At 38.6% G+C, this 9832-nt stretch overlaps 1 protein-coding gene across 3 annotated transcripts; it reads left to right on the top strand.

The window, feature by feature from the left end:
• The first annotated feature begins 1362 nt into the window (after positions 1-1362).
• LOC137137437 (uncharacterized) lies at positions 1363-8562 on the top strand. 3 transcript variants are annotated; one of them, XM_067523689.1, is made up of 14 exons: positions 1363-1431; positions 2117-2196; positions 2373-2470; positions 2575-2697; positions 2782-2893; positions 4228-4291; positions 4513-4554; positions 4681-4727; positions 5521-5705; positions 6195-6278; positions 6429-6673; positions 7850-7954; positions 8027-8078; positions 8174-8561. In XM_067523689.1, the coding sequence occupies exons 2-13, from the start codon at positions 2124-2126 to the stop codon at positions 8055-8057; spliced, it is 1209 nt and encodes a 402-aa protein (XP_067379790.1). In that variant the 5' UTR covers positions 1363-1431; positions 2117-2123; the 3' UTR covers positions 8058-8078; positions 8174-8561. The 3 variants fall into 3 exon arrangements, with proteins under 3 accessions (XP_067379790.1, XP_067379791.1, XP_067379792.1); XM_067523690.1 differs by lacking the exon at positions 1363-1431 and adding an exon at positions 1542-1720 and having other exon boundaries at positions 8174-8562; XM_067523691.1 differs by lacking the exons at positions 1363-1431; positions 2117-2196 and having other exon boundaries at positions 2373-2486; positions 8174-8560.
• Positions 8563-9832: the final 1270 nt, after the last annotated feature.

Here is a 9832-nt window from a genome sequence, read left to right as displayed (position 1 = left end):
AAATTCATGGCATGGATTCAATAATTAAATAAAGTTAAACTGAAAATTCAAGTGAACAAGTACAACACCTGTTTCTGACTAATTAAAACAGCTTCATCCAATATTCAGTATATCTGCAAAAAGCTTATTGTATTTAGTTCTTAGTTGACTGTTGGCCAAGATGGCTCAGTAAGCTTTCTTTTTTAAGACATTTCATTTTATTTTTATTTGTATCTCCTGACAACTTGTTTATTTACCTACCTGTCTATCTGCCACCTGCCTCAACATTGCCTGCCCTGATAACCACCCACACTTCTCAGTCGTACGTCATCTGCTTCATTTTTCTGAGAAAGGTACAGTCATTCAATATTCGCAGACGCTGGGTAAATACCCTGTATCTGACTGTGGTGGCTCACTCTATGGACAGAAACAGACTGAACTGACTGATAAAGACCAGTGGGGCTGAGTTGGACTACGTTCAGCAGGTAGCTGAGGTGAGAATGCTCAAGAAACTGAACTGTAGTCTGAGTAATGAGCATGACCTGGAGACAGAGCAATTTCAGCCATAGACTTTTGGTACTTAAATTGCTTTACACTACTTCTCATCCTCCCATTTGCACACACAATCACACACACCGATGTGGGAGCTGCTGTGCAACCAGTCAACAATCACCAGGAGCAACTAAGTTGGGGTTCAGTGTCTTGCTCAAGGACATGTGACAGAGGAGCCTGGGATTGAACCAACAACTTTGAGATTGGTGGACCATTACCTCCTATACTGCAGTCACGACCACAATGCAGGACTGAACCCAGCAGGAAGTCTTTCCTGCCAGCGGCCATCAGACTTTCTGATAAACAATAAAGATTGCATGTTAGATTGATCATTTGCATACATTTTGCCTCTTTTTTTTTTTTGAGAGGTGTTATGGTTGTATGGTGAGGAACATTTACTGAAGTATTTCTCAATAATTTTACAGGAGATACGTTAAAGTCGTGTAATTGAGGAAGAGCCAAGCCATTTAAAAATGTGTGCATAACACACCAACTGGGCAGCACTTTGGTTAGTGGTTAGTGCTGCTCCCTCACAGCTAGAAGGTTGTGGGTTAGCATCCCTGGCTGACCGTGGCCATTCTGTGTCGAGTTTCTGGGCTCCAGTTTCCTCCCACAGTCCAAAGACATACATGTTAGGTTGATTGGTGAATCTAAATTGCCTATGAGTGTAAATTGTTGTTTGTCCGTGTATGTCTCTCTGTGTAGGCCTGAGCTTAACTGAAGACCTGTCCAGGGATGTCCCTGCCTCTGAGCCAATGACAGCCGAGATAGGCTTTTTATTAGTAATGTAAAACATTAACCAACCATTGACACAGTATACGGAGTGTCCGATTATAAAATCATAAAGTCCAAAACAGTCCAAAGTGTAATCGGCACATCATCGTAAAGACGTGCTACCGGGTAAAATGGATCTTAACTTTCTACCTTTCTACTTTCTAGCTTTTGCTCTTGTGCAGAATCCGTCAAATCAACTGTTTTAGCATTATAACAATGTATGGAAGGAACAGGAACAAAAGAGGAAGCTTTGTTCATGGTGGCTGTTGGTTATAAGACTTCTATTTTATATTTATATATTTATAGAGCGTAACATACTATGGTGTCATCAGATTCATACAAATATGTCACTATTTTATCACTTAAGCGCAAGTTTAAGTTCCTTCTTTTACTTCATCCGATTGCTTCTCTGAAGGTATTAAAGTTAGAGTTATAAGTTATTAAGAACTCATTTCAGGTTGTTGAGTATATATATTTGTTTGTAATATTGAATAAGGATGGTCGGCAACTCTTAAACAGTAGGTGTTAACCGATGATACTCCATAAAAAAAGCTTTCGATTGAATGTAGATTACAGTTGGAGGGACTGAGTGTAGGTCTCTTTGCTATTGTACACTAATTACATTATTAACCTTCACCAAAGAAACAATTAATTATATATTCATATTGTAAACACTGTTATATGGTTTTTGTTTTTGAAATGCTTCTTGTTCTTCATGTTTTTGTGTGTGTTTTACCTAAAGCATGTGTCATGAAATGAAATGAAATCTGCTGTTTGTGACTTCCTGTTCATACGAGCGTGTGTGTTACAGGAGAACGATGTTGTTTGGGTTGGCTCTTTGTCTCCTAACTGTCCCCCTGACTGAGACGTTGTCCTTACTGCCCCTGTCAGGTAACAACTGCAAAGAGACTCAAAACAACCTGAAACAGACACAAAAAATAAATATACTGGAAATGACTGAAAATTGACTCAATGGTATAGATGCACGAACTACAAAATGAGGAAATAACTTTTGCACTTTCAACATGATGTGTTTTAACACTTGTTACTGAATATTAACTGTGAAGGAGAGGAACCAGCCTCGCCGTGCCCACCTCGATGGCATCTGTTCGGGCAGAGATGCTTCGCTTTTTACCCTGTGTGGAGCTCCTGGAGCGCCGCCGAAGTAACGTGGACATATTGTAATTCATCACAATAACACAATGTTAAAATTGTACATTGGCACTTTCTGGTTTAATGTGTGTGTGTGTGTGTGTGTGTGTGTGTTAGTCCCTGTGCTTTCAGACAGGTGGTAACCTTGTGTCACTACACACACCAGAAGACATGGGCTTTCTCCGTCAGATTGCAAACACCACCATTCCTGTGTGGTTAGGTGCATACAAGGCAGCACAGGTGAGTAGAGTTTTGTCAGTGGGCTCATGTCGTATTTGAGGACATTTACTTTAAAACGTTGTTCTCTCTTTTTTCTCTGTGAAGTTTGGCTCTTGGTTTTGGAGTGATGAATTCCCATTCAGGATCAGGAGCTGGAACAATCGGAGTTTGGGGAAGACCAGGGAAAACTGGGCTTGCTTGGAAATGGCACCAAAAAGTAAAGAAAATACACTGTGCGCACTGTGCGGCTGGTTATTGGGAGGTGGGATTTTGGGGTTTCAGTGTCTTACCCAGGAACACTTTGAAATGTGGCTGGGAGGAGCAGGGCGCGAACCACTGACCCTATGGTCAGTAGGTGGCCACTCTGCTAATTGCGCCGTTTTTATATCAATATAGAATTATCAATAAGTTGGATTGGATTGGATAAATCAATAAAATTAAGTAATAAAAGAAAAATATTAAGCTTTAAGACCACAGAAATCAGGGTATAAACGTAAAGCAAACTGTTTGTAACTTAAATCAAATTGTTTGTAACTGTAATTGTTTGTAAGAAAAAGCCTTCTTTTTTTTAAATGAGCAGTCATCCAAAACCTCTTCAGTAATATGATACTCAAATTATGCATTGATATGGCCTCTTTGTTATTACAACACTGAGCACTCTTCCGGAAAGCTGTGAATTTAAGCACCTGGGTGTCATATGTTTATAGGACATGGTTTCATAAAAATGCCAGAGTGTTTACAGTTGTACAATAATCTGTCTGACTCTTGATTAGGATTTTAGGTAAACAAAATAATCTCATATCATAGGGGTTATTTTTTAGTTATTGTCTGCATATTATGACCTCCTGAACTAGTCCAGGACTTTGGGAACCAGCATAAAAACCCCACATTTGTAACACTGGGTAAATACTGTGTAATGGTGGAGGTATAGATTGAAAAGCAGTTATATAATGTTATATGATGAAGCCACACAACATACTGCTGTTGCAAAGCTCCACTTAGTTCTAAGTGTTGTTATTAAAAATGTGAATGAAATAAGGATTTATGTTTAATTTCAGTGAGGTTTTATTAAGTCAGAAACCGAACCAAGGTGCTTCAGTTTCACATTTGTCTTTTCTCAATCTGCATGAGAGACATGCGATAAACATTTACATGATAAGATCTCAACTGACACAGGCCAAACAGTAGCCCAACAACATTTTTTGAAAGTGAAACCTTCAAGTTTACAGATTTAAAATATTGGACAGAGTTGTGTGTTTAATAATTACTTGGATAAATTTTACAGACAGCTTTAATTTCTTTTCACATTTGTTATATGTTTTCTTTGTTTACTCTTATTTAATAAGCTCGGTTCTATACAGAGTAGCAACCTGTTTTTCAGGGGAAAACGTTGCCAACGGTCACTATGTACCACAGTAATTGGAAAGACAACACCTTACAAAACCCCTGTACATTTCTTAGACAGTATGTATGTGTTGGGGTATTGTATCATTGTATTGACAATACAATGAAGTCATAGAAACATGGGAGTGTGTGTGTGTTTGCGTACAGGTGAGGAGCTACGCAGAGCCCCCTGTGGAGAGCTGAGATTCTACATCTGCTCCACCAGAGCCAGGTAATCTCTGTCATATGCTGCCCTTAAAGAGACCCTCCACCCAAAATCACCATTTTGTCAATAAAAATGGTGTTAGACATTTCACAGAACAGCATTATTTGTTTTCTTGCCAAGATAGAGACAAAGTGTATTTATAGAACTTTTATTGCTTGAGGTTTAATATGACCATTGCCGGTCAAACATTAAATTGTGGTGTCTTGTTTGCTGTTCTTTGATCAAAGTGGACTCAGGTTCATCAAGTTCCCTCAGACACACCTACTTTGGTCACAGTCTATTTTACTCTAACTAATTATTGTTTCACTTGGGACGACAAACCACTGCCACCCTGAAACAAACAATCCACTATCTCCTCAAGGGCTTGTTTTTAATCTCATCTTGTTTATCTCCAGCTCCAGGTCGATTGTCGTCCCCAGCAGCAGGAAACCTGTGGATCCAGGTGAGAGTTTACTGGTTGTTGCAGCAGGTTAACAGGTAAGGCGACTGTTTTTTTTTATGACTTAGGTCCAGACAGTAACTACGAGAGCTGAGGGCTAAAACCAGTGTGTAAGTATCGTAAAGGGCAGCATCACTTACGTCTGGGAGAGTGTTCTGCTGATAACTTGGAGTTATTACTGCATAAATAAACTTTATTAATAATTTTAGGGCTTGTTGATGTAGGCAGGACACATGCACTAGTGCACAGTGGGATTACATTCAGTTGTCTGTGTTTTATTCTTGAAATTACCGTACAAATACACGACAGTGTGAAATAAAACCTTAAGCATCAGATCAAAAAGCCAAAACAAGTTGGACTCATTCTTTATATCTAGTTATATTTGCCTAATTTCCCACCATGTCCATTTATATTTGTCAACTAATTGGTCCTTGTTTTGTTTAAGGGTTTTCTGTAATCTTTAAAATAGCACAATGATTTATGCTCCCTAATACACATGTTTTTAGCAGTAGGGGAAACCAGAGCAACCCTACACAAACAGGGAGAACATGCAAACTCCACAGATAAAGATCCTGTCCAGTCTGGGGAGTGAACCCAGGACCTTCTTCCTGTGAGGCAAGAGTGCAAACCACTCTGCTATGCTTATTAAGATCCGTGCTATGGTTGAGGCTAATCGGTGAACTGTATGTGCCTTCTGTTTAATGTTGTTTCTGTTTTCTCTGCTGTGTTCTCAGCATTAGTCTCTTTGTAAGATGATCACCTCATCTCATAGTTGTTGTTCTCCCTCCCTCTGCAGGCATCGTCCATGGTGTGAGTGTGTTTGATGTTATCTGGGGTTACAGTGATTTGCTGGCTGAGGAGATTCTCCACTCGTCCTCTTTCGTCAGACAGCTGTGGTCCGGTCGTCTGTCGGAGCACTGCTATGCCAGCTTCATCCAGCAGGAGACGCTCTATCTGCACAGAGTCAGCAGCACACTAGAGGTCAGAGGTCATGATTTTTGGACTTTGTCTGCATTGTCTTCCTCTCTTTGGCTGGAACTGAATTCATTGCTGAATTCAACATTGGTTGGCGCTGGCCCATTTTCATCAATGGGCCAGCGCCAACCAATCCCAGTTCAACATGTTCAAAGGATTAGGCTTGTCCCTTCAGGGGTCACCAGAGCAGAACATTCAACATTCAGTCATTCAACAAAATCTAGTATAGGTTTAGTTTGTAGACGTCTTTGCAGGACATAGTATAGACATCCAGGATAAATTAAAATTGACTGTCTGTACAGAACCTCTTCTTAAAGTCTTGTCATGATTCCTTTGTTTCACTTTGCCCTCCTGCATAAACAAACAAAAGGATTTGGGCTCTGGACTGAGTGACTTGGTGTTTGCCATGTGCTGTAAATGTGATTTTTGTCTCCCAGTGTGACGTGGAAGGGTGTGACTGGTTGGTGATGGATGCATCTTATTTTCTTCCTACAGGTCCTGATGAGTCGTCTGCAAGAAACAGACAGCATGAGATCACTGCTGCTGGACACAGTTCAACACTACAGCAACAGAAACCAGGTGAGACACAGACTGGTTGTGTTTAAAGAGCATTTCTGGTCACTGATACCAAAAAAAAACATGTACAGAAAGTTGATTAATACATGAGGCGACTGAATCTTTTACAGTATTATAATCTTTAACTGTGGATGACATTGTCTCCTCATCCAGAGCCTCCTCACCTCACCTGTACCACAGTGGCTCCACTTCTCTCTCCAAACGTTCCACTCAGTGGTTTTAGAGGAACCGGTTTATTGGTTGGTGGCTCTGTCTGCTCAAGCCGTCCTCCACAACTTTCTGTTCGATGAACTGCTCCTCAACCAGGACAGACCCCGTCGGCTGTCTGGGTCTGTGGTGGGGACCTTCTACCAGACGTGGAGAAAGGAGAGTTTGAAGAAAGTGGCGTGGACACAGAGGTTACACTTCTTATTTTATTTAGTTTTGATTTATAAATATGTATTTTTATTTTACAAATGCACACACCAAGTGAAGTGTTGTAGGAACTACTGTTGTATAAAAATCTTGGACTCTACTTTTTATTTTTCACTTTTGGTTTTATTGATTTTCAAAGGCCTTTATAATGATTTAGGTTTAACTTAAGCTTAATTTCACGCAACAAAGCCAAACATTTAATGGTTTCGTCTTCTCACATGTGTCAGTTTGCTGTTCAGGTTTGGACTTTTGGTTAGACAAAATGTGATATTAAAAAGCGTCTCTGGATAATGAAAGGTTACTGTTTGGTTAAATGTAAAACGACAAATTAAGTCTAGAACTAACAGATTAATTCATATTTTTAAAAAAAACATTAGTTGTAGCCATAAACAGTCACAAATTAGCTCCTGCCTGAACAGTAATAATGTAAGAAAATGAGTGAAGTATGAAATAATTTTATATATTAGTACTGTGTATACAGCATGTAGTATATAATTACCTAAACACTATCAATTCACATTGCTGTGCATTAAGTACTTGTACTTTTGACGAAACCTACATACTTTTACTTTTCAGCAAATGACGTTTATTTACATCAGGCTATTTTTACAGATTTGTATTAGTGTTTTTACTTATGTAAATAATCTGAACACTACTTCCACCACTGCTGTATAAAACAACACATGATAACTATTTGAGGGTCCATAGAAAAGTTCCTGTATCGCTATAATGTAGTAGAAGTGTTGTATTAAGTGGCAAATGGAAATTTACATTTGTACTGCAGTGATGCAGTTGAGCAAATGTTACTTTCCATCCTTGTACCTGCAGAGATGGGTTTTTTTAATAGATAATAAATCCTTCTGTATCAATGCATAAACAGCATTTTGACATTTTAAAATGTGGAGGTTCACATGTTTGATTTGCATTATAGGAAAGAAGGATCCCATGTGTTTTGGAGCTTCATTGATACCTGTTGATACCTGTGTTTCTTTAGTTCCTTTGTTCTTGTGACTTTGTTACTCTCACAACTTTATTGATATTTTTAACAATAAAAAACTAATGTATGTGGTCAGTAAAGTTCAGTTAAGTGTTATTTTGATTGGTGTTTTGTGCTGTGCTGTTTGTGTGTTTGTGTGTGTGTGTGTGTGTGTTTGAGACAGGTACAAAAAGGTGATAGAGGAACACCGGGATCAGATCGACACATTTAAAGCCATAAACATCTTCAGACAACACATGATGAACCAGAAACGTCTCCACCAAGCTGTGTAAGAACCCATTTGCTCATTTACTAACTGTTAGTCAGTGCGGGTCTATTAAAATGTGTGTTTCTGCTGCAGAACATGTGATTGTGAGAATGACTTACTATGAAGAGGAGGAGACCCAGGCAAGGTGACTGAGCCCAACCAGTTACAAGACGTATTTTAACAATACATCCAGTGACTCATGAGATCACTCTCCACTCTCTGTTTCCTGTGTTTTTACAGACAGATGCATCACATGCTGGCACTGATCGCTCCACCTGGATAAACGAAAGCAACTTGGAAATGCATCTACAATGAAGTTTATAGTTACAATTCCTGTGCAATTCCTCACACCTGAGTTTACAGTGGTCATGTTTGTGTATTATTTTAAATGGTGCCCAACCTTTGAAAGATTGAAACCAGTATATTATCAGCTTATTTGCATACAGCCATACAGTACTGTATGTTTTACAACTAGTCCTGAAGATAATTACATTTAATTTAGAGCAGAGGATGTAGACATTTTTTTCATAGTAGTAATATGACACTGTAAAATTTATAAGGGTGTGAATACTTTTTAATTAAAAGATTGTATTTTATATTTTTGTAAATTGACTAGATTTTACAAAAAATAATAAACAAAAAATATACATGCATATAATATATGTTTTGTGTGTTCATTGATGAGCAAAAACTGCAAAATATGAAGGGATTTGAAAACTTTATTAAAACAACTCTGTTTGCTGTTTACATTTGAACAATATGAATTCATGCAGTACTGTACTTGATTCTAACTAAATTCACTTTCTCATGTGACTTGAATGCAGCACAGGATGTGGCGTATGAAAGAATAACCCTGTGTATAGAAGGTCAACTTCCTTGTATTCACGTAAACAATACTTGAACAACAAAAGACTAAGAGATCTTTTGTTCATGTTTTTGCTTTACACAGAGTTTCGTCTTTTCCGAAAAAAACCTCAGGATATTAAAGTTACAGTGTGCAACATTTTTCACGTTTTCTATAAAAGAAATTGGCTCCAGCATTTATCTTAATGTGGGGAGGTGCAGTGGAAGCCTACAGTAACACAGACTCGCAGCAGTGCAGGGGTTTTCACTCTAAAAGAGCATTTTGAGTGAGGCTTGAAATTAGAGAAGAGCAACAATAATCAAGAAAGGATGAAATACAGCCATTAACCACTTGTAAATGTACATTTTGCGGTTTATTTGTTTAAAAAATTTGAACTCCCTGTCAAATATCACAGCAACGTGCCAGTGGCCCCCGATTAACACACCATAACAAATAGTGTGAGCATCTGTGCTTCTAATGCGAATCCACGATTAAAAATCTAAATTCACTTTTTTTCTAACACGGTGGCAACAGGTTCATCAGGTCAAGCATATTTTATAGTATGTGTGAAAAAAATGAAGTAGGTTAGTGTAGTTTTTTTAATTCTAATCTTTAATTTGTATCTTCCACTTTATTCTTTAGCAAGGTTTGAATTTTGCCACGTGCCACGTTCATATGTGAAAAAAGCTTAGGGCAGCTAAACAAACAATGCTGTTCCTCAGCTACAACATTTAAATGCTGGGTGATATATGACCAATCAGCTACACTCACATTAACAGGCCTGATAGTTCCTGAACCTTTAGCAAATACTTCCCCCAGAATAGATACTTATTTAAGGGATGGAACTATGGCTGAGTACTTAGTTTAGACCCTGGTTCCTACGTTGGTAGAGGAACTATGTTCCAAAAGGTTCCCAGCCCTGGGAAAATGCTACTTCGGCAAGAATGAGGCCAAACATGTCATGGCAGCTAAGCCTCCGATGCAAATGCTACTGTACAACATGTAAATGTGGCTCTGTAGTTGAGTAACATGTGTCTTGTGCTTTTTGCCAAGAG

Source organism: Channa argus, chromosome 12, assembly GCF_033026475.1.
Source record: "Channa argus isolate prfri chromosome 12, Channa argus male v1.0, whole genome shotgun sequence".
Taxonomy (NCBI): domain Eukaryota; kingdom Metazoa; phylum Chordata; class Actinopteri; order Anabantiformes; family Channidae; genus Channa; species Channa argus.
Note: the sequence above shows the minus strand (reverse complement) of the source record. Positions and strands in the feature narration are given on the sequence as shown.

Excerpts from the sequence above, each read along its gene's own strand:
- LOC137137437 (XM_067523690.1), top strand. The coding sequence starts at position 2,124 with ATGTTGTTTGGGTTGGCTCTTTGTCTCCTAACTGTCCCCCTGACTGAG. Across the intron at positions 2,471-2,574 it reads GCTCCTGGAGCGCCGCCGAA|TCCCTGTGCTTTCAGACAGG; the intron begins GTAACGTGGACA and ends TGTGTGTGTTAG. Across the intron at positions 2,894-4,227 it reads CTTGGAAATGGCACCAAAAA|GTGAGGAGCTACGCAGAGCC; the intron begins GTAAAGAAAATA and ends GTTTGCGTACAG.